Here is a 25,137-nt window from a genome sequence, read left to right as displayed (position 1 = left end):
CTCACTGATGTTTTATCTCCCCTCTTCTGGTAACGGGACCTACAGTAACTCTATGCAAAACATTCCACTGTCTCTAAGTTCACAGCCTGCACTGGAACATTCCGGCCTTTGCCAGAAGTATCTAGACAGTGGAATGACCTGATGCTTTACTCAAGAAACTTCTTGAGGTTGACAGTTAATCTAAATAATAAAATTTGCCTTTAGGAAGTGGCCAGTGACACAAGAAGACACAGATTCCTCAGGTCATAAGGCAGGTAATAAGAAAGCATGTGTAGACTACAACTCCATTTTTGTAAAAAAGGGAAAAAAAAGATAAATATATATATACACACACACACACACACACATATATAGGAAAAAAATCTGAAAAGGCTTGTATCAGATGTTTACAGTGGTTATCTTTGAGAGCAGAGACTATGAGTGGTTTAAATTTGCTTTCCTTTTCTATCTGTTTGTAATTTCTTATTGTTGTACAATAAAAATGGGTCGCTGAGGGGCTGGAGAGCGAGAGGATAAAAGCCAAAAGTAGTGGTGTGTGAAAGTGAAATGTAAGTGTACTTAGCAGAGCCTGTGGAGACGGAAGCCTCTCCCAGCTTTAAGGCATGCCCTTCTCAGGGAGCAGTAATTCTCCCTGCTATGAGGGGCGTTGCAAAGAAGATTTATGGGGAGAGGTTAGAAGAATGGGAATCAGTCAAGCTGAGAAGGGTAGGCTGATCACAAGAATCCTTAAGCACAGGAAGGGCTCCCACCCCGGGTGATAGCCAGCTGCAGCGGACTCACCTCCGACCAAAGAGCTTAAGGAAGGATAGGGCCCCAGAGGAACAGGGGGATTCAGAGCAGGAAAAAGGAAGACCTTACCCAAAGGGGATTTAAGACTCAAACTGGGTTATTAAGAGATAGGGCTTCCTCCAGGGCCCTTTATATATTGGATGGATTTCTTATTTCTTGTCCAAGCTAGTTTATGAGCAGCCTTCCTGAGAGCTTGGGGTTGCTATCCTTTTCAAGACATAGGATCCTTGTTCCCTGACCCGGGAATACGGTCTGTGGAAAAAGAGTCCCACTCTTGGAGTCAGGAGTGAGCCAACAGCTAACACGGCCTTGGTACAGCATTAAAAATGACTGAGATTTGGGCTTCCCTGGTGGCGCAGTGGTTGAGAGTCCGCCTGCCGATGCAGGGGACACAGGTTCGTGCCCTGGTCCGGGAAGATCCCACATGCCGCGGAGCGGCTGAGCCTGTGAGCCATGGCCGCTGAGCCTGCACGTCCGGAGCCTGTGCTCCGCAATGGGAGAGGCCACAACAGTGAGAGGCCCGCGTACCGAAAAAAAAAAAAAATACTGAGATTTATTGAGAACCAATTATAGTTCAGGCACTAAGCAAAGCATTTTACATATAGCCTTTTTAATTCCCAAGAACCTGTAAGCGAGGCATTATCATCATCTCAACTTACATCCAAGAAGTCTGAGGTACAATGAGATCAAATGACCTGCCCACGACAAAGTAAGCGGCAGAGCTGGGGACGCACCCAGGTGAGTGGAATTCCAGAGCACATGTTCCTTCACCATCGCGTACAAAGATGAAGAGGCGTGAAGCTGCCCAGAGCACTGGTGGGACAGCAGCCGGTCAACCTGGGTTGTTCAGACATGGGGTCGCTGGGGTGAGATAGAAGGTCGATTAATAGAAGAATCTATGAAGGGAGGGAGACTGAAACCAGATCATTCCTGGAAGTCACCAAGGTGTTAAGGTAATATCTGGCAATGGGTGGCCCGGTTGGACTGGGAGAGACTAGACACAAGGGTGGGGCCAGGAAGAAGGCCAATGCGAAGTTCAAGTAAAAGATAAGGTGGGTAGATTAAGGGAATGGAGAGAGAAGAGCAATCCAAAAGACAGCAGGCAATTTCAGCAGGACTTAGCGATGGGTCCAGTGGAAGGAGTGAGGAGGGTAGAGGAGATGCTGGAGATGATTCCAAAGCTTATGAGTTAGGCAGATGATGCCATTACATAAGACAGGAGACTCAGGAAGAGAAGGATGTAAGGAGAAAAGGGGAGGGATGATGAGATCCTTTTTGGATGTGCTGACTTGGAAGTAACTGAGATACATCCAGATGGAATCATCCAGGATTCAGCTGGAAATGCTGGTTTAGAGCTCAGGAGAGGATGGCGTAGGAGGGGAGGCTCTGAGTCATCGTTGTACATGGTAGCTGAGGTCCCAGAGATGGATGAGGTTTGTCCAGAGAGTATGCAGGAGAGAAAGAGGCCGGCACTGATCTCCCCAAAGGCAGTGCCAAGTAAAGGTTCTGGAGGTGACCCTCAAGCAGTGTGGCCCTGGCCAAATTGCTTCCCCTCTTTGCACTTCAGTTCTGTGAAAGCAGAGGATTAGACGATCTCTACGTCCTTTCTCTGATATTCAACCACTCATGGTTAATGAGACGCCTGCTCAGAACCAGGAAAGATGCTCGGTGCTGAGCGGACACCCGCCATTACAAGCAAATCCCCGACTTCCCAGTGGGAAAGACAGACACATAAATAAGTCCTCTCGATAGTCTGTGATTAACAGCTATCATAAAGGCAAGAGTGAATTGTAGCATGAGAGAGTCCTGAGTGGAAGTGCCTGTCTGGGGGAATTCCAGCATGGCCCTCAGAGATGAAACCTGATCTTGGTCTTGAAGAACTAATAGAAACCTCCCAAACAAAGGCAAAGCCAAGTGTCAAGGCATGGGAAAGTGAACGCACATGAAATATCTGGGAATGGATTGCTCAGTGAGCTTGACCGGAGAGGTGATGTGGCTTAGAGAGGAAGGGCAGGGCCAAGCTAGTCTACAAAGGAATTTACCATATGCCAGGATAGATAAAAAAGAACTTACAGGAGTTCTCAAATATAGTGACAACATGATTAGAGAGCTGAGTGGAAAGGAGAGGGCCACCATATACCCCTAGCAGCTGGTATTTACCAGCCCTTCTCTCTTATCATGATTTGACAAGACAGCAGATGACCTTATAAGGCTCTCCTTCAACATACAAACATTTTAAGAAAGTTTCTGTTTAACAGTTACACATATATGATGGTACATTAAAACAGAAATGCTAAACATGGCTCATTATTGATAGCATCATTCAAAAAGGGGACAGACTCAAAAGAGGGTTTAGGGGCATCTGATTCCGGGCAAAGCCATTTCCAATTACTTGGGGACCAATCTCAAGATCCTAAGGCTTCCTGGGAAGGTCTAAGCCACTCCTGGGACTTGGCAGGGAAATGGTGGCAAAGCCAGAGACCTAGACCTTTGTCGTTCACTAAATCAGATTTAGGATGTTCAAATCCCAGCATCAGGACCAATAAAGATGTTAAGAAAAAAAAAAAATCCCAGCATCACTCTTTCCCCATGATCTCTCCACTTGACTCTTGTTTACAATACCATCAACTTTGATTACATTTGAGGAAGGTCTGGCATTTCTTGATTCTTCTCTACAAAATCTAACCTCCCAATCAATACTTTTAAACACTGGAGCCCTTTTTTTAATCTCTCGCTGCCACAGAGGGCCTTACATCCTCCCTCTGATCCTCCATCTTCAGGCTTTTCTCTGCACCCATCGCACTTTCCAAATTTCTCCTTCTTTGCTCTCACCCTCCAGAGAGTCCAAAAACATTGCAGACAGGCTCATCTTCCTTTCAAATCACTATTTCTTGCTGCTTCTTGAACGTTTGTGAAGAAGAAAAGGTGAGGCAGAATGGAGGTTAAAGAGCAGAGTTGTGGCTGAGAGACACAGATGTGAAACACCACCTGATAGGTCCATCCTCTGAGCCTCTGAGCGCCCACAGAGCTCTGCCCTCTTGGCTCCCAAGACACATTCCTTGTTCTCTCCTCTCCTCCAACGTCCTCGTGCACTGGCTCACTTCTTCCGTTGTGTCCTCTAGCCCACTGCCTGGTGAGGCCCCTAAAAACCGCACCAGCATCCGCGCACAGAAAAGGCACTTCCTAGAGCCCTTCAAAGCGCCTTAGAGGCCGACGCTTCTGCTTCCGCTATTGCGTTTCCAGGAGAGTAATCCCTCCGACCTCCCACTGCAGTTCGCACCAGACGAGGCTGCTTTATTTCCCTTCTGTAGCTCAGGCCTCAGATGACAGTTTTTAGATTCTACCTTATTCTTGTTCCCTTCCTTGTTCCTGCCATGGATAATACCTCCATATGGCCTTTTAACTGGTGATCAAGTAAACAATGGCAAAGGTGGCTGTGGGTTTGAAGAGTCCAAAAAAATGGAAACTCAAGAACGTCAAACATGTCTTGTTCGGTGAGAGGATTCAGCTCACACTTAGTGTATGTGGATAAACATCCTCTTCCCCTTGGGCAGAGAAATCCAAATATGGAAACTCGGATTACTACCCTATCTGCAAAAGGCAAAGGCCCTGTTGTCCTGGTTACCTCAGAGACTCTCAAGACAGAGAGATTCTCATCAACCACAACACTCATCACCCTGAACCTCTGTCCCTCTCCATCCTACAAATGCCAAACGGGGTAATATGCATTACTCAGTGACTTAAAACCTCTCAAGGCTCCATTTGGCTTTCCTATACCCACTTAAGGAACACAGTCACTGTCAGAGGTCAAAGCTCATTACAGCTGGAACCTAAATCCAACGCCCTTGAGATATGAAATGTAGCTCTAGACAAGACCTTCCTGGCTCTGAGTAATTCATTATGGCTTCTGAGACCTCGGCAGGCTGGGTCTCACAAACCGAGGATCATATTTGCTATGAAAAGACACCGGTTTGAGAGAGGGATCCAAACAAATGAACGAGGGGGGCTTGGTCCGTGCGGAAGAATTTCTGACATTCGTCAAAGAAATCCAGACAAGTCAGTGGTATCCGAGAATGACCAAGTCACTTTCAGTGGAGAATGAATGCAAGGATTGAAAAGAGCAAATGTAGGAGCACAGAGGAGGGATTCTGAAGGTGTCCTCAATCTTCCCTCAGAATCATGGGCTGTTAGGACTGGAGATTCTTACTCCAATGACCTCATTATACCAAGAAAAGAGAGACCCAGAGAGGGGGAAATGAGTCTATTGCAGCCCTATAGCTCATAACAGTTTTGAAATTAAAACCCAAATGAACCTTCCTCCTTACCTAGTTCCTCACTCTCACTGTCCCTGGGGAGGTTCGTATCCTTCCAGGCATCAGTACAAAGACTGAGGAGTAATGCTTCCGTGGAGCAGGCAGCCAGCAAGAGGCACTGCCCCTCGCGGTGCCAGGAAAGCCAGGTTGGTTTCTGGCACCCCATTCTAGTTCCTACTGACCTGCTCCCATGATCGCTCAGAGGGTCATACACTCTTGTCTGTGCATCCCCGCTTCACTGCCTTCAGCCACTGTCCTGGCTGGGCCAAAGGGACAGACAGCATTAATAGGGATTTGCGGTGGAAGTTATCAGCATTATTCAGGATAATATATGAACACCTCTGATACTAAACTTGCCCCCTTATATTTTATCTTGAAACAGACCACACACACACACACACACACACACACACACACACACACACACTCTCTTCCTCTGAACCAAAAGCATAATACAGAGGAGTGCTTCTCAAGCTTCATGTGCATACAAAGCACTCAGCCCAGGGATCTTCTTAAAATGCGAATTCTCATTCAGTAGCTCTGGGATGGAACCTGAGATTCCACACTTCTAACAAACTCCCAGGTGATGTCCGAGCTGCTGGTCTGAGAACCACATTCTGAGTAGCAAGGGGCAGATGTTACAAAGTCTTGCAAACAAATATAGGTTTAAATTCTCGTTCCACCAATTAGGAGCTCTGTGATCTTGGGCTGGTTTCCTAAGTTCACCCTGCCTCAATCATCTCATCTCTAAAATGGAAATAACAATATCTAAGATGCACTTGATGATGACTACATAAGTTAATGATGAAGAGATCTTAAACAGTACCTGGAACATAATAAGAGCTTAATAAATGTCAATTGCTGCCTGCCTCTAAGATTCACGAGGGCAGATATGACATCTGTCTGGCTCATTGCCAAAATCCCAAAGGCGAGAATGTATATAGAATGGATGTCTGTGAATGAATGAACGTGTGTATAATACACCCACACATAATTTCAGTATTTACATACTTCCTTGGTTCTATGTCTTTCTGCAGGAAAACATAAAACATTTAGAACACCAGAACACTCTCACCAGTACCAAACCACCATATCTCATAGAAACAAATTCAACGTGAACCACCATGGTTAACCAAGAAACATACAATTTGTGATGGCTATATATACTTGAGAAAAAGTCTTAACTGTAAACAAAAAGGCAACATCAGTCTGGAATCTCTATGTCATTAAGGGAAATCACTGCCTTACTCATTATTTATGGGGTTGTCTGAATGTAGATGTTATGAAAAACTTAATTCGAAAACTAAGGTCACTTCCAAACCACATGTAGATTTGCAAAGAGAGACAAAACAGACTATGGGAATTGAGACCACTTTTGAAAGGTCAGTAATACATTCTCCTGTATATGTACACACTTGCTCAGGAAAAATTAGAAACAAAACAAAAAACTGCTAACAAATGGTTGAGCTTAATCTTTTAAATCAAAGGCAGACAAGTGAGTCCAACCAAAATTCTTCAACAATCTAAGATTATCTTCAGGTGTCTCGTAAAGAAAAGTGGCATCATTTAAACATGTCCCATTTCCAGGGAGGCACTGTGTACAGTATGCAGCAAGAAGGGAATACGATTGCCACCTACAGACAGAAGTGGCACTCCCTTTGCAAGAGTTGGCCAATCATATTTTAACGTGGAAAAAAAAAATTCAACAAAGTCACCTCCTTCCAACCTCTCTCAAACCACCACACAACATTACTTCATTTAGAATTACTTTCAAGTCATACAATCATCTCTAGGCATTCTGCCTCTTCATTATCATCATCCTATTTCTAATTTCCCAGAAACACTGTGCCATTCAACTATCTACTTATACACTACTTGAGAGCCAAAGAGAATGTAAGCCAATAGATTTCAAGCAGGCGAAGGCATCAGAGTGAAAGTATAAATCTGCTTACCTGGTATGAATGGGACTACCCGGAATATATCAGACAATCTGCTGTTAACTGGTTCATACGGGGAATCTTCAAGCAGATCATTTCCTAAAAACAACAGAAAGATTGGACTCAGATCTGGAAAACAGATATATTTCAGTCAGTTTTCGTTACTGAATCTGAATTCTAATTATGTTATGATTGTGTAACAAAAAGATACTGAAACTTTCAAAGATTTCAAATGCCTCTATTTGGCTCTGGTTATTTCTCTTCACTCCCTCTGCCTCTGTTGTCCTGGCTCTCCCCATAGTGCCATGAAAACATTGGAGAGCAACCCAGCCTGATCTTGCCAGAAAACTCTCCCACTCTTTGCAAAGGAATGAAATCAGAGAGGAAGGAACCAGTGACGTCACAAGCCCAGCTTGCCTCCAGGAGCCAATAGAAGAACAAAGCTGGCCCTTTTTCTTACTCCCAAAAAATGCCATGCAGTCAGAAAGCAGGTACCCTGGCTATTAAACACTACGTCTCTGAAACAGGTTTTCATTAGTAGGTTCTGGAGGAAGTGGCAGCTGAGAGGTCAAATCTGTATATTACAAATTTTGAGCCTCAGACTCAGTGGAGAATGAATGCACTGAATGTTTGAGTCAGATTTACAAACGTGACCCACCTCTGGCACACAAGGACCGAAAAACTGCCCCTGTAATGGATGGCTATGACAAGTAGACCTTGCCCTCTCTGAGCCACTTCTGCACTAACCAAGGCTGAACTACACCAGCTGGTTTAAGACTCAGGTAATCTAAGATGACAATTTTTTTTTTTCCCACATCTGCCTTTCATTAGGTTTGAGGGGGGTAAAGATAGAATAGATTCCACTGGACCTTTCATTCTCAATTCTTTATCTTATGTCAGTATAGACAGAAGGAAAGAAGAGAGGGGGGAAATCCAGGCAAGATGCAGTGGAAGCCTTTGGATTACCCTGGGAAGCCAGGCCTTTAACGGATTCCTACTCCGATGTTCCGACCAAGTTTCAAAGAGGTCAGCGGGGTCCCTGGGATGTCCCTTCACCCCTTCACGGGTTTTCCAACAACCAGACCGGCAGCAAACACCAGCTGCCCACGTCCCTGGGGGCCAATGAAAGGTCCTCATTCTGCAGCTGGGGAGAAGTGAGTGGAGGATGAGGTCAGCCGGACCCCGGGCCTAGGGACCCGCCTGCCTTCAGGGGCTGGGGGAGGGGGAAAAGAAGACGGTCGCGTACCCTGCAGGCTCTGGTACATGCTCCAGTAGATGCGCAGACAGTTCTTCTCCTTCTTCATACCCCGCTTGCAGCGGCAGTTATAAAGCGACTTCTGTCTGAGGGCCTCCATGGCGCTGCGGCACTCGTCCTTGGCCTCCAGGCCCGATGTCAAGCTGAAGTTGGTCTCCTTGCCCGCCACGCACTGCCTGAGCGTGCGGTACTTGGTGCTGCAGCTCTGCTCTTTCAAGCACTGATCGCTGGCTTTCACGCAGTCCAGGCGATCCCCGCCGCTGACCTCGGCCGACAGGAGCACGTCTTGTGGGGGGGAGGGGAGGGAGCGTGAGTGCGGCTGGGCTGGGGCGCGGTGCGCCAGCCGTGGGGGAGGACGCGCGCAGGAGCAGCCTTCTGCGGCTCCCGGCTCCCGGAGCGCGTCCGCCCCCCTACGCCTGGGGGGTCCATCTTCCCGCCCGGGCACCTCCTGCCGCTAGTCTCCCCCTACCCAACCCCCGGGGCGCCCCGAGGCTTTGCGGGCTTTTTGCGGTTTGCCCGCGAGCCAACGCTGCCCACCGCGCGTGCAGGCCCTGCGCCCCGGGACCGACCAGCCTCAGCGGCTGCTCGGCCTCCAGGGCCGCCCTCCCGCAGTTCCCGGCTCCAGCCACTCTCTCGGCCCGGCCCGACTGAAGCCCGGGGGCTTTCGCCAGGGGAGAACGGCGGCGGGCTGGGCGTTGCACGCGGAGAGGGTGAGCCCTGATACCCGGCCCGCCCGGCGGGGAGCACCGAGATGCTATTCCAGGAAAAGTTTTCCCTTCCAAGTTTGCTCTCCTGGCCCGGTGCTCGCCCACACCCCACCTGCCCCCCCGCGCCTCCGCAAGCTCCCCGGGACTTGCAAGGGGCGTCGGGCTTGGGGCTGGAGGGCTCGGACGCTTTAATTTCCCGCCAGGCTAGGTCATTAAAAACGTAGGAAACAAAAACCAAGGAAGAAAAACTGCGGGCGAGTGCCGCGCCACCCCTGCCCCACCCCCCAGCCCGGGGTGCTGAGGATTCAGGATCCCCTTCCCCAAAACGAAACTTCGCGGTCCCACACCCACCGCGCCCGCGCCGTAATTTTTTTTGGGGGGAGGGGGTACTGGGGGGCTGCCTCTAGTACTCCCCAAGAAGACTCAGCGGATAAGAAAGCTAGCGGCGGCCTCGACTTACCCAGAAGCGGCAGTACGAAGTACAGGGTCGCCAAGAACATGGTGCCGGCGCGCAGCTGGTCCCCGCCCCCCCGAAAATCCAGAGCTGCCGCTGGGTCTCGCCGAGGGAGCTCAGCACGCAGCGATTCCCGGACGGCCGCGCTGCTCTGGCCGCCCGAAGTTCAGCTCCATCCAATGCGAGAGGAAACTCCCCGGTCCGTCCGCCGCTACCGCCGCCGGCGACTCAGCTCCGAGCGGGCTGCTGGCTAGAGGGCGGGAGGCGGTTCCGCTTTTAGAGGTTCAGGTCCGACCCAACCTGGAAGGGAGAGCGCGCTTTGAAACGAGAGCGGAGAGTGCTGGAGCCTCCCCGCCCCTCTGCCCTCCCCTGCTCCCGCCTAGGGGGACTTTTTAGCGCCCGGGTGAGGGCCCACCCCCTGCCCGGGTCGGGGCGCGGGGAGGGGGTGCCGGGGATGCATGTGCGTGTATTCCGGGGAGCCGCCTGCACGGGCAGGGTGGAGGCTGGAGAGGTCGGAGGCGGGCTCCCGAAGTCCAAGGGGGTGTTTATTGGGTCCAACCCAAGAGGCTGAACGCAAGCAAATAAATAAATAACGTTACTTTCCGAGCGGGGCGAGCGGAGCCGGCCGCTGCCTGGAGTCTAAGCACTCGGCGGCGGCAGCTCTTTCTCGCGGAAAAAGCCCCTTCTCCCGGGAAAACCCCTTCTCCCGGGAAGTTCGCCACCCCCCTCGTTGCGCCAGCTAGCTCGCTCAGCCAGCCCTCCCCACCCAAACCACCAATCGCTGCCCCCCATCGCTGTATCCCCTCCTCCCCGGGCTCGCCTCCGTTCCGAGGCAGCCTGGAGAGGGGGAACCTACGTCCCGTTTGGGGCCGAAACCCGGCTCCTGCGCCCCTACCCGCCGCTCGGTCCTCTGCTTGCTCCTTGGCGTCCGCGCCGCGCATACACACTAGCCCAGCGCCCTGGCGTCCGGCACATCAACGCTGCCACCCAGGCCGAACGCACGGGCCCGCAGCCCCGGAGCGCCAGGGCAGGTGCAGCCCCGCGCCGCGCACGCCCCTGGGCCCCAAAGTTGAGGGGCGCCTACAAGGGGGGTAGAGGGGAGTGGGGGAGTGGCGGCGGGTTCCCAAGCCGACAGAATGAGAAAACTCTCTCCAAATGCCACCAACCTGGGCTCAATCGACCGTTTCCAGCTGCGGCGAGAAGCCAGTTTATTTATTTATTTATTTATTTGGGTGGGAGGTGTTGTCGCCCTCTCCTTCCCTTTCCAGGCTCACGTCTCTGCGCTACGAAGAAAGATGCAGTAATCTCCGAGAGCTCAGAAGATCGATTTGGGCCAGGATGATTTCCCAGCAGAGCCCCGGCTCGGATGCCCTTTAGGGATGTTAGTGTTTATTGGGAGATGCGCGGCGGGCAGCGGGTTCCGAGGCCAGAGTTCTTTGCCAGAAGCCCCTCCGCCTGCCCCTGCCACGCCGCAGCACACCGCCAGCCCCCTCTGATACTCGCCGGCAGGGACGCCGCAGATACACACACTCGCGGGCGGTGGGACCCGGGGCCAGATCCCGCCAGCGCGCACAGGACACACAGCGCTCTGCAGCCGGCCGCTAGCGCCGCTTAGTCTCTCTGTCTCTCTCTCTCTGTGTCTGTCTCTCTCACACACACGAGGGCACAATGCACAAGGGCTCTTTCTTTCTCCGTCCTAGCGCAATCAAACCAGACCCTTCTTCCGAACATAAAGTTTTTCCCCACGTCACTCGCGGCTGTGACTCCAAGACTTGGCGTGTTAAAAACACACTCAGACCCAGGCCCTCGGAGCTGCGATCGCGGGATGCGCCCACCCAATCATCCACCAACGCGCTCACACTCACAGATGCACACGCAGCCTTTACCTCTCTCCTCGAGCTTGTACAAGGAGACAAAAGCGGAACCCCTGACCCACTGCATTTAAACCGCGTCAGACCTGACTCTGGGAAATTTATAAACTGACCTCCATCTTGGCTGTTTCAAAAGTAAATTTTAAAATAATAATAAATTTAAAGGTTCAACACACGCACAGCCCTTCACCCCAATCCTTGGGACCACTCGTTCTCAGCCGGGCTGCCTACCCAGCTACCGCGCCCTGAACACACGCTCCCCTCCTCACACGCCGGGTAGGGAGGGGGGCGCCCGGGACACCGAAGTCTACGCTGTGTCCAGAGAGGGGTCTGGGAAACAGCCCGCAGTCGCAAGCTCGTCCAGCTGCTCAGGACTTGTATTGGGGATCTTTGCTGATGTCTAAGTTCATCTCTTAGGGAAACAGAGTTTGAATCAAGGGTGGGTGAGCCCAGCTGCCAAATATGCAAACCCATTGTACTAGACAATGGGCTGCCGAGGAGAGAGAAGATCGAGGGGTGGGGCTGGGGGTAATTGAAAAGGACAAGGGCTTTGGTTGAAGTTTGAAAGCGGGGTGTAAGAGCGGGGAGAAAAGGAGGAGGAAAGGGGAGGGCTGGGTAGCTCTCCATTCAACTAGACATCAGCCGGGCGCGCCCCTTGCTGCTGCGGCGGCCGCTCTCTTGCGTGCGGCGCTTTGTTTGGAGTGTGTCTGCACGTCGACTGGCGCCCCAAACCCCGGGGACATCCCACGGATCTGCGCTCCTGTGCACGTGTTCCTCGGGGGCAGGTATGAGGAGACTGAAGCCCTCATCAAGCACCCCCTTCCTCACGCGCGCGAACACACACACACACACACACACACACGTAGTCACACCACACACGGATTCCTTGTTCAGTGTATCAGTTTACACTTGGTTGTTGAGTAAACGAAGCAAACATATGTCACATTTTCGCGACAGATGGTTCAAACCAAGGGCTACTTAAGTTCTCTTTCTCTGGCAGTGGTAACAGTCTAAGTTACAGAGCGGACTAACGGAAATGTGATTGTCTTCCAATCAGCTTCTTCACGTTAAAGAAGTTTATTCCCATATTTTCACACACAAACTAGAGAAATCCTGGGGAGGTGGTTTTAGTGAGAGAAGTGTGGAAATGTGACTTAAGAGTTTATCTGAAGTCTGTTTCTCCGTGGACACCCAAAACATAAAATCCTCTTTCATCATTCCTTTTTATAAGCAGAGGTGAATGTCTTCCTTTGGAAAAATCAGTAACTGGAATCCCAATTTTCAGTGGATGGCCTATAGCTTATCATTGCTGACCATGTGGGACGGTTGGATGACAATGATAAATAAAATACAAAACAAAAATAAATGTTCATTTAAGGACATCATCTGCATCTTTTTAAAGTGTTCTTTGTTTAGAAATGATCCTATGTTTTCCTACCATTCCACAGGCATCTTTTAAGTAAAATTTTAATAGCAAGCAGAAAGGGTGGGATAAAAGTTCTCCAAATGTAAAACATGGGACTTCTTTTAAAATATTTGTAGCTTCAAGATATTTCTGAACTATTCGCTCACACTAGTCTTCATTAAGTTCTTACTGTTGATGAAAACAGACTTTTTTTTTAATAAACCACAAAGTACATACTGTGTTGTCCAATACAGTAGTAGTAGTCACTAGCCATGAGGCTATTTCAATGAAAATTAAATAAAAGAAAAATGCAGTTCTTCAGTAGCACTAGCTACATTTCAAGTGCTCCATAATCCCCTGTGGCTAGTGGATACCATATTGGACAGCACAGATATAGAACATTTCCATCATCACAGAAAGTTCTGTTGAACAGCACTCGTCTATAATGTTGGTGTGAAATTAATGTGGTGTATTTCTAAAGTTCCTAGAATACTAGAACAGGGCAGGCATAAAGTGAGTGTTTTATAAGGAGCAGCAATAGTAGTTAAGGTTGTTGTGATGATGATGATGATGGTGACGTTAATCTTTGGAGAAAGTTGGAGAATCCATGAAAACACAGCACACTGCTGTGTCTCAGAAGGAGATCAGCAAGCAAAGAAGCTAAGGAAAGGGGAATGATCTCCCAAGGACAGCTGTGTATGGAAAGATGTGGCCCTTACTCCATGCTAAGACTTCTTGTAGTAGGAGTTAATAAAAAAAAACAAAAAAGAAACCTCTTCTTTACAACTATATCCACCACCTTCTAAAAGTAAAAGTAAGAGAAATGCATGGCTGGAAGCTCTTGGAATATAGACGATAGAAATGCAGTGTGAATTACTGTGTTAGTATTATCTCTGTTTCCTTGGAGCTTATCTGTTCCCATGTGTACAGGACTGATCTCGGGATGAAAGGTGACATTGAAATATCAAATATTGTTAATAATTAGAAAGGTTCATGCCATCCTCTGTGACATGTTTTCTCAGTGGGAAATTGGTTTTAATGCTACAAAATTAGGTTCAATCCACCCATAAGCACATGAAGTAAGCAATTTTCTTGCATTTCTTGATGTAAGTGTATTTTTGTAAGTTAACAGTTGAGTCATGGTGAGTATGACAGTTTTATTCCATGCAGTATTTTGTCTCCTACTTTCGTTGCCTTGGCCCTATACAGTATAATGCAAAATACATTCATTTTGTCAAATTATACTGCTCAAAAATCACTCAAGGTTTTTTTTTAACTCAAACTAGTCTATCAAAGTATTTGACATTAGACAGTTTGACAGGCTTACCTCCGTAGCTACACAAAACCACTCATCATTACCTAAACGTGCCGTGCTTTTTTTTTTTTTTTCTGCAACATCTTTGCCCATGCCGTTCCATCTGCTTCGTATACACTTCATCCTGATAGATGAGTATGTGAAGATCCAGCTCAGCTTGAACAGGCCACTAAGGATAGCGAGGACTCCTGTTTGAAGAATCATTCTCTGTAGTGTGTATTCTCACGGACCAGTCGGAATCTTTATTACAGCAGTTGTGACATTGCATTGTAGTTGGTTGCTATATCTGTATCTTCAAATGGAATGTGAGTTCCTTGAAGGCAGGAAGATGTTCTATTCATTTTATTTTTGCATCCCCAGCATCTAGACTGATGAATGACACACAGTCACCTCCAATAAATGTATACTGATTGCATGAATAATGAGTGATGCTGTATCTCATTTTCCTCTGACACAATAATTCTACTGAAAGGTTTACATAAAATGCCTTTACTATAGGAATAGTACTAAATATAAGTACCTCATGCAGTTACTGGCATTGCTGTTCCAATAATAGTATCAAATATGTATTATTCCTTTGGGCATTTGACATTTACTTATTTTAAAAAAAACAACACCCATTATTGTAATAGAATGCTCTTTTTCTGGTTCACTTTAATAGTAACATATGACATATTTCATTTCTGGGAAATGATAGCTTGCCTTAGGTCATATTTTAAGGCATAAAGCCAGAGGCAGAGTAAAGTTCCCACCTGAAGTTCTCTAATCATCTACAAATGTGTCTCTCTCTGGGAGAGAAGGACTTAGAAGGGCCAGAGTGCAGCTACCCTGGATCCTTCATCCTCGAAGGCAAATTTTTAAAAGCCAAGTTCACCCAAAAGTGTTAAAAATTCTTTTATAAACGCGTAAGACCTTGTGTAATCTTTTAGGAAAATGAGAAAATAGTATTCATCCGAACCCAGAAAGCTGGTGTAACGGTCTATATGCTGACATGATCTAACCTTCTAGGGCTGTACTTCAACATTTGTCCTTTGGCAATACAGGAAGAGCCAGCTGCTTTCAGATTTCAGAGCCCTTTTCCAGGCTGACTATATATTACGATGTGTCTTTTGAACATTATTTGCAAATGGAGGCTTCTTATTGGCTGTCAAGGTGCCTGACCCCTAGGACCCTATCTTAGGAAACCTCTCTTCCTCCTTAGTTTTCAAGTAATTTTCACTTCTTAGTAGTAATAAGCCAGTGCAAGGGTTTTAATGCATTTGTGAAAGAATATTGCATTTCGTGAGAGTTTAAGTCATCTGTACTTTGGCCTTATGCCACAAAATGCATTCAAGGTGTGCAGCCCTGATGAAATAAAGTGCTTGTCATGTCTTATTGCTTGCATAGATGGCAAAAGATACCCCATCTGCAGGGGCCTTGCAAGGCTCTCTTGGTGATTGCCAAAGGTGCTGGATGAAAAGCCCTGTACATTTCATTCCTCTTCATCCAAAAAGGATGGGGAATGGCTGCACTGAGGAAACACCTTTTCTCTCCACTACTCTCCTAATAAGCCCTAAACCCTGTTCCAGTGGGACTGTTCCTTCATAAGGGCAAGAGGGAAGCTTAATCCCCAGCTTTGTCCAGTAATTAGCCTCTCTCTCCGGAGGCAGCAAACACAGACGCCGATCCGGATGAGCTTTGGGACGTGGAATGAAAACAGGACTGAAAACACGGACTCATTTCTTCAGAAGTCTTTTAGCAGGCTTTAAGACAGTAAAAACTTCTGACTTCTATTGCTACTTATTAGGTCTGAAGTGGTGGGATGGGGCCTCTCCAAGCAGTGATGAAGCAGGGAAGCGGCAAAGGTGACCAAAAACTTGGGAGTGAGTGGTTCAGAGGCCCTGCCTGCAACAAAGAAAAGCTCTGTAGTGAAGCACATCCTTGTCCTGCCACTTACCAGGCGTCTTTCAATAAATGCCATGGAAATGCACTGTTTACCAAAACCCAAACCTCTGGCAGCGCTGCAGTAGGAGCCCACTAACACAATTAGCTCGCAGTTAATGACGAAGCCCCCACCAGAACTAATTAAGCCAGCAGTGCTCGTGGCACAAGAGATTTGGGCCTGCTTTAAAGCATCTATTGTGACATCATTTAAATGTCATTTCAAACTCATCCAAAACCGTTGCTCTGATAACAAACGTAGTGTAATGTTCTTTGAGTTGTTGATTTTATTTCCCCCTGTCAAAAATCTACAAAAGTCAGTTGAAACTGTCCAGGAAAAAACATCACATGATCTGAGGTTTTCCCCAGATTTGAAGTAGATAGAAGGAATGACAAATCTGGTATATAGATTACTCTAGCACAAAAGTGAATTAAGATGGTCTGGGAGATACACTAGCACAATGAATATATGAGGCTGCCCTTGACACAGTTCATAAATTTGAGGCCATGACAAAGAATTAACATGAGATCAATTTGGTTTTGATCTGAATTATCTGTTAAGCTTAAAATACAGAAGGATCAATAGGATGGATATTTGTGTGAGGGTTTTATCTACACATAACCCATATTAAGAGACAAAAAGAATTTCTTCTTTTCCCATCCCTAGAGGACCTCTTGGTGGAAAAGCCCCTCTAGCCTTCAATATTTCATCTCAAGTGTCAGTAGAGATTCACCTTTACTCTCTGAGATTTCATTGATTGCTCAATTGATTTGTGGTCTGATTACTGTGGTTGATTTATTTATTTTCTTGTATCTCTCCAGTACTGTGGATGGTACTGTGATGTACACTCCAAAGGATGCAGGTAAATGATCTCACCTAAGGTCAGACCCAAATGCTTCCTTCCCAATGGTAGAGAGCCCTAATTACCCCCTAGGATTCTTCTCTCGTCCTTCTAAAATAGCGCCTTTCAGATTGCAGGCCACGCTCCATTCATTCATCACAAAAAACATTTGTGAAATATAAGAATGCATTACACAAAGAAGGGGTAAAAATAGTTCCAAAACAGTTTTCATTTCTGTGTGTGTATGATGCCTGTATTGTATTGTCATGTAGAATATGTTTCTTATTGTGAATCATGGTTTAAAACCTTGGAAATCACTGCTTTATATTAATCATACTCTGATGTTTATTTGGACATCTGGCCTGCCAGAATAAGGACTATACTTTGGAGCCTCAGTTGCAGCCAGTTGTGGTCCTGTGGCCTGGAACCGATGAATTAGATGTAACAGAAAGGATGTGAAGAATCTCTGAGGGCCAGTCTTACTCTACATTCTTCTGTTGTCTTCTGTGCTGCTGCTTGATGTGCTATGTTTGACCAGGCAGGTGAGAATTGCAACTAGAGATAGCAGAGCTGCAAACAGAAGGGACCTGAGTCCCAGGATGACCTCCTGGAGCAAAGCTGTCTGCCTACCCTGGACCTTCCACCTCCATACTATTACGTGGGAGACAAATAAACTTGTCTTATTTAAGCCACTGTTATATTGGGTCTCCAATACAAGCAGGCAATCTTCTGGAACTAGTACATCCAATTTTTAATGAAAGAAGTGAAAGAAGAAAAAATAAATTCAACAGTTATTGCCTGAGCCTCTATCATGGACCAGCCCCCTGCTAGGTTGCTGTGGGAAATACAGAAGAATGTTGGCACTGAGGGAAAGTGTAATCTCATTGATGAGCTGTATATCTGAAATAATCAATTCGGTAAAGGAGTGTAGGGCGAATTGTCAAGATGAATGGAAATAAAAAATAAAGCTCTACAGAGTCAGAAGACATAGGTAGAAAAGTAGAAAATGAGTGGATGCATGAACTTGAGAAAAGGGGAAAAGAGAGGGTAATAGTCCTAAGAGGTTTTCAACTACTCCAAAGAACTGGAATGAAACTAAAGACCCCCAAATAGAAGTGGTATGTCCCTTTATCCCAGGTCTCCCCAGACCACCCCTCTACGGCGTTCAACCAAGGCTATCAGCAGAAGTCCGTGCTATGGCCAAGTGGCCCATCAACAGACTTGCTCCTTATCTAGACACAGATTCACTCCCATTTGTCAAAAGCCCTTGTTACCATCATGACAGACCGAAGGCTCCCTTGTTTGTACCTCATGCAGGGACGGGATGTTATTCTTGTGGAAAGTTATTCTGGATTTGGTGAGAATGGCTTCCCTAGGGCGTCCCAACCATCCCACCCAGACGTACCTCCACTTTAGGAGGCATTGGTGTCGTTCTGCCTTATTCTACAAGATTTCGATGAGGTTCCTAATATTGCTTTAGGTAATTTGAGCTGCCAGCCATGTGCGTATTCTGGAATTCTGTTTTCTGCATACCAACTCAAAGCCATTTAATACTCTGGCTTCTCAACTTGGAAGATGCATGACTTGGAGATGCCTCACTGGCAAAGCTGGGACATATGAAAAGGAAAAGTGTTATTTCAGCAGATTTGCCACAGAGGTATGTGTTAATTAAGTTAATTGTACCATCAGCGATACAGACGGTGACAGTAACTGCTCTCCATAATGGGGCTGGGTTATTGCCATCATTTATTAGATGTGCTGTTTTTCTTAAACGCAGTCACTTTTCCTTATTCTTTAAGTGCACACACACACACACACACACACACACACACACACACATAAGTTATAGTTTACCTACCACTTCCCCATGAATTCAACTACATTATTTGATCCTGATATCTACTCTGTGATGGAGAGGTTATTTTCTCCACTGAGCAGATGAGGAAACTGAAGCTCAGAGCTGTCTAGTGACATGCCAAAGAGTGAACTGCCCAAGGTCACTCAACTTCCTAGTCAAGGAGCCAAGCTCTAAGTCCAGTGTCCCTTCCCATATGCCAGTGTTTATCAAAGATAACACTTCATGATGTTCTGAAGGTCAAAACCCATATTTTTATATTCTACATTCCCCAGTACATTCAATGGTTGTGTTAAATACTAATATAGCTTTGAAAATGATCAGTGAATTGTCTAATTGCTCCTTTCGTGAAATACTAAGGTCGTAACCTCATGAGAATTGATCAAGACCAAACACAATCTGGACAAATAGAAATTTGGATTGTTACCCCAGACCCCTTCTCCTACATGCTTCTCCAAAAATATTAGAAGACAGTTGGCTTAACCTGAGTCATTGCCACTGTAACTACTGTGAAGGCGAAGAAATGGTCAAGTCAGTGCAACCTTGCAGTGAACTAACTGGGACTTCTGTCAAATGCATCCAATTCTGATGCATCTGAGTGTGCAGGATGTTCATCAGAGGCTTCAGGATAGCTTCCTATCCTACCAAAATGATTCCCTGCTTTGCTGGCCGAGGAGCCATCTTTAAGGCTTTGACATACTTAGTGTCCTCTGTCAAACACCAACATCCTTGGGAGAGTTAACTTAGAAGTGTTTTCAGTCAATTTCATTTTAGCGTGACTGAGTTTGCGGCCACTTGGTTGGAAGGAGAAAGGGCTGCAGCACGAAATGTCACCGTGTTCTGGAGCATATAAGCATCGAGCTCCCAAAAGAGACTCATTTCTGGAAACTGGCGGTCAGCTTGGAGTTGGTTTGTAACAGCACCCAAATGCTTGAGCGTAATGCTTCTTAAAAAGGTATGATAAATTCCCACTTTTACCTCATGCTCAAGTAAGTTGTAGGAGTAGAGATGGAAAGATTTCTTTGCCAAATAGCCGAGACTCACTGTGTGTCACCTTCTACAGGCTTCTTGGAGGAGTCTTCTTAAATTGTTGAACAGAAGAAATCTGAATTCATTGACTAGTATATCAACTCACTATGAGTTGGAAAGAGTGTTCAGAGAAGCTGATTAGTGCCTGAAATCACTATTCCCTGTTAGTGTAAACACTTATTAGCAAAACCTAATGAGTTGTAGAAAACACACCTCTGGACTGTGCAGAAAAGAGGTAACGTGACAGGCCTGGAACCACTATCCTGAGAAAGGTCTGCTTACGAGGTTGGCCCTTGGCTGGAATTGGGGAACTTGGGTTTTAGGAGAGTTCCCAGCATCTCCTGACAGGAATGACTCACCATGCCTAAACGGTTTGTGAAAACAATATGCTTTATCCTAAAGACTCACTTTCCTTCTAGGAGTCTAGAATTTTGGATCATGCTGGGAAGAGTGTGACTATATGACCAGCCCCCCAGTAGAAACCTTGGTCACCAAGTCTCTAGTGAGCTTCCCTGGTAGACAGCATTTCACATGTTGCCACAACCCTTTGCTGGGGTAATTAAACGGGTCCTGTGTGACTCCTCCGTGAGAGGACTCTGAAGCTTTTGCCTGGTTTCCTTGGACTTTGCCCCATGTGCCTCTTCCCATTCTGATCTTGCTTTGTCTCCCGTCACTGTAATAAATCATGGCCGTGAGTACAACTAGATACTGAATCTTATGCATCTTTTTAGAGAATCATTGGACCTGGGGGTGGTATGGGGGACCTCCAATACAGAAATATTCTACATGTAATTCATGAAATGAATAGACAGCAGTATAAGATTATGAAGGATTAGGTTGGGTCCATCAAGGAAGGAGTGGCTTCATGAGCATGAGACGGGCCCCATGTTTACAAGGGGCCCGAGTTTGGCTTAAGGCTCTGCTGTCACTATTTTGCAATTCTTAATAATTTATGAACAAGGGATCCTGCATTTTCATTTTGCATTGGCCCCCACAAATTATACAACTGGACCTTGATCAGCCTGGTAGTTAAGAGAGAAAAGGATGGAATATCTTATCACCCCCAAATGCTTACCCTCTCACCCCTGGCAGTTTTTCACTCAGTTTTCCACAGGGCCTCAACGTCTACCAGTTAGGGATGCACTTTGTGGAGTAGAACGTACAGGAACGTTAAATGGCTGTTAGTTATTCACAACCCAGGGAGAACTTGTTTACTCATTCACTCACTGCATATTTGCCTCCTTAACCCTTAGCTAAGTTCAAAGTCCCGGGTCAGCATTTCCCAAAGCGTGTTCTTCAGACTACTGATTCCCATGAAATGCACTGGGGGAGAAAAGCTTTGTTGTCAAATAAGTTTGGGATGCTCTATCCCCTCTTGGAGTTTAGGATATACATTAGCATAGTAAAAACTCTGAAAAGTCTTGCGTTGAAATGAGCGGTTTACCTTTGCATTAGCTTCCTAGAGATGACATAACAAAGTGCCACATTGTAGGTGGATTAAACAACAGACATTTATTGTTTCACAGTTCTGGAGACTGGATGGCCAAGATCAAGTTGTCAGCAGCGTTGGTTCCTTCTGAGAGCTGCGAAGGAGAAGCTATTCCATGCCTCTCTCCAACGTCTGATGGTCCTGATGCAGGCGCTCTTTGACATTCTTTGACTTGAAGATACATCACTCCAATCTCTGCCTTCATGTTCACATTCTTCCCATGTGTGTTTGTCTCTGCATCCAAAATTTTCTCTTTGTATAAGGACACTAATCATGCTGAATTAGAGCTCACCCTAATGACCTCATCTTAATTTGATTATCTCTGTAAAGACCCTATTGCTAAATAAGGTCACATTCTGAGGTACCAGGGGTTATGATTTCAACATAAATTTGGGGTGAGAGGACATAATTCAACTCATAACAAACTTTATCATTATTTCCCCAACATATTGAACTACTTGAGTGCCTAATTCCTGTTAACATCCCATGGAACCAGTGTTTCCCAGCATAGATTGAGAGATGAAGAGTGGAAAGCTTGTGTGGCTGCCTGGCTATGGCACAGAGCGCCCAGAGGTGAAGGGGAGGATGTGAAGAAGGGCAGAATGGCAGGAGGTCTGGCTGTTGAAGGGGATAAGGGCCAGAAACTTCTCTGGATTCTGCCCTCTGGGTAAAGCAGATGTATCAGAGGTTCATCTAGAGTTTCTCAGAGATTTCTAACCAGGAAAGTGACAGTATTAAACATGGCAGTGGAGATTGGAAAGGGAAGAGGCTGGAGGCAGGGAGACTGAATAATACAACCTGAGGGGTGTGATGAACTAGAAACCTAAACTAAGGCAGCTGCAGTGGTGAGGGAGAAGGGCTCCACTGAAAAGGTAGTAAAATATAAAAGATATACTCACACATTCATATTCATGCATATATTTTCATATTCAAAAATATATTTGAACATATATATTACATATATTATATTACAATATACATATATTACATACATATGAATATCTATTATTTTATATATAGGATCTTTATAAAAAGATTTCAGAGGAGGTGTCTTTGCCCTTTGAGCCTTTTCTTTGCCTGGCTGGTGGCACTCAGTGGAACATCTCTCAGAGGGCTGGTCTGGGAGATGTGTCAGGCTGGGAGCATCCTGTTTTGTCCCTATCAGTGTGCCTGTACCATGAATTCTGAAAGGCAGATGGGGTAACAGGGTCCTGTGTGATCTGCCCCAGCCTCACCTTGCACCCCTCTCCCTCACTTTCCTAAGCTCCAACTGTATTGACCTTCCTTCTGTTCCACCTCAGAGCTTTAAAACTTGCTGGTCCCTTAGACTGGCTCTCGATGTGGCCCTTCTTTTGTCTGGCTGAACATCGTGGCTTCTAAGACCCTTCCTCTGGGAAGCCTTCTCTGTTATCCCCTGGCATTCTCTCATCAGACTTGCAATCCCTTGTTCAATATGTCTTTTTCCTCTAGACTCTGAGCTCTGTGAGGGCAGAAGCATGTCTGCCATATTCTTGTATCCCCAGCACCCGTCAAGGGCCTGGCTCAAGTAGGCACCCTAAATATAAGATGGGTGAATGAATGATTTACTATACACAGAGAATTTGAAACAATGTAATAATGGAAATAGTAAAAACAGTTGAGGGACTAGATGGTGTGATAGTTTTGAAGTGAGTTTGGAACCCACCCTTACCAAATGACTTTTAAATTTGAAGCCAAAGTCAAATCTTAAAGCGTTTCTATTAATTTAATCTTATCCAAAGAAACTTCCTCTTTCTTAGAAAAATAAAAGGTATCATGATTTATTTTAACAGCTTCATAGACTTCAAATTATTCTTATTAAGAAAAAAATAGAACCCTTTGTATAAATACATGTGAGTAGAAATGGCCAGAAACATGTGGATTGCATTTCCCTTAAACTCTCTTGGGTTTGCAAATCAGAAAGAGTGGTTTGGAATAAAATGCATTTTCTATTTTCCTGAAGTCAGTATATTTGGGAAACAGTGATGTTTGAGATGTTCAAGAAACTGAAAATATGTGTGGGCACTTGTTTAAGTACTGTTATTTCCAGAAGTAACTAAAGTGGCTGATAAGAAAGGGGAAGTGGGCATTTAGCATCTGAAAAAAACCAATTCAAAAAAACATTTCTTTTTCTGTGTAGCTTTCACACAAGAGAAATCTCCCTCTGCCTCCCCCCTTGACCACATCAATATTTTTAGGGGGTGAAGGCAGAAGGAGGAGAGAGTTTACCCAGGCTTTTGTATGCGACTGAGCTGTGGAAACAGGATGAAGATTTTGCTAAATCTGTCCATTAAGTGCCTCTAAGTGCTTTTAAAACATGTCCTAGAACAGAATGGAGGGCGCAAGAAAGGGAAACTGGGAATTAAGGCTAAATTATAACATTTAAGTGTCTTGATAGTGGAAATGTCAGAAGAAATAGCAGGAGTGACGAGCAGATAAAACTTCAGATGCTCCACTTAAATCTTCTTTTGTTGAGCAACCCTAAAAGCTGAAAAGTTGTTTTGGTTCTAAAATGGTCAAATTATATTTTTGTGGAGTGAGAGTTTATTTTTCTTGATTTCTATCACTATCCGTCTGTTTCGTTTTCTCCTGGATGTGCTAGACAAGAATTGAATTAAAATATACCAACCTAAATGCTTAATATGATTACCAGACATTTTAATAATCTACCACGTCAACAGAAATTTACTTTCTAATTTAGATTTCTGGAGGAACGCTTTCAACATAAAATCAAGAAGCTCAATTGCATATAGAAAAAAAATTAATGGAAGGGAGAAAAAAGTTTAAAAAAAAGGAAAGGATTTTTGACGTAGAGTATTGGTAATTTTGCATATGGATTAAATAATGTGTAGGTAATATTAATCTATTGATATTTAGAGATGACATTTGAGAGTCATCCACTTTTAGATCTGAAACTGTTACAGCAAATCCATTTGCATCTGAAAGGTGGACTGCTAGAGCCCTCTAGCTGTTAGAAATAATTCTGTCCTTCTGGGTGTAGGTGAATAACCTAACTGCAAAGGCAGCAAATAATTCACCAAGAAACCTACTGGAAAACCAATAAAAGCATCTGGCATGTCCTCCATTATTGTCTTACCGTTTGGGTTGGTAGTAATGTCCACACTGCTGTAAGCATCCATGGACATCCATTCTAGCCTGTCATAACCCTGAACTTCTTAACAGGTCAATTATAAAGACACCGCCCCCACCCTTTCCCCTATCGTCTTGATTGGTTTGCACTAGATAGTCTCCAAAACCCAGAGGTACAGTGAGCCCTATCCAGATGGATGTTTCCAGTTCCATTTTCATAAAAGGAGGGTCTATCCTAGGGACCTGAGGATACTCTGGACTTGGGATGGATCAGGGGGTACATACTCATGGCCCGTGAATCAATGTGTTTTGTTTGGTTTGCACAGAACTTTTAAAAACTTAAAAAAAAAACAGGTGTCTTTTATAAATTGTGAAATTTCAGATGGAAATTCGTATTACCAGCTTTTCTTCAAAAATCACAAGATCTGATAGCTCTGATAGTACCCATATAGTACCAACAGACAAAAACTAGGTAATGGTAACCTCCTTTATGTGGACTATACATGTTCAGAGCTCCGCAATTCCCACCACTTTCTGTTGGATAGTGTAAACCCAGCATGCTGAATGTAATTTCATTACCTGCTTGGAGGCTGTAGGTAACTAAGTCTGTAACTCCTGGTCTAAACCTTGAATAGTTATACTCTCCCCCTCCTAGTAATAATAATAACAACAAAATAATGCTATTAATAGTAAAGCAAGCTTCTGGTAATTGAACTTTTACTATGAGTCAGGCACGGTGGGAGGTCCCCTATGTGTACTATCTCAAATCTTCATATCAAACATCTTAGGACAATTATTATATTTATTTATAAATAAGGAATATGAGATTCATATTCAGATAAAGTAAT

The 25,137-nt window shown here is 45.5% G+C and overlaps 1 protein-coding gene across 4 annotated transcripts in view; it reads right to left on the bottom strand.

Moving 5' to 3' along the window:
- GFRA1 (GDNF family receptor alpha 1) overlaps nt 1-10,986 on the bottom strand; it is a 207,309-nt gene extending 196,323 nt beyond the window's left edge. The window contains exons 1-4 of one of the 4 annotated variants that reach the window (XM_060286210.1): nt 10,622-10,986; nt 9,462-9,755; nt 8,286-8,579; nt 7,055-7,138 (exon numbers count right to left, since the gene is read on the bottom strand). In XM_060286210.1, coding sequence (XP_060142193.1) covers nt 7,055-7,138; nt 8,286-8,579; nt 9,462-9,501 — 418 coding nt within the window. In that variant the 5' untranslated portion in view covers nt 9,502-9,755; nt 10,622-10,986. The other 3 variants (XM_060286209.1, XM_060286208.1, XM_030839363.2) reach the window with 3 other exon arrangements.
- Between the last annotated feature and the right edge of the window lie 14,151 nt (nt 10,987-25,137).

The sequence above is a fragment of the Globicephala melas genome, chromosome 16 (genome assembly GCF_963455315.2).
Source record: "Globicephala melas chromosome 16, mGloMel1.2, whole genome shotgun sequence".
NCBI lineage: Eukaryota > Metazoa > Chordata > Mammalia > Artiodactyla > Delphinidae > Globicephala > Globicephala melas.
The sequence above is the reverse complement of the archived record's forward strand: the minus strand, read 5'-3'. Positions and strand labels throughout refer to the sequence as shown.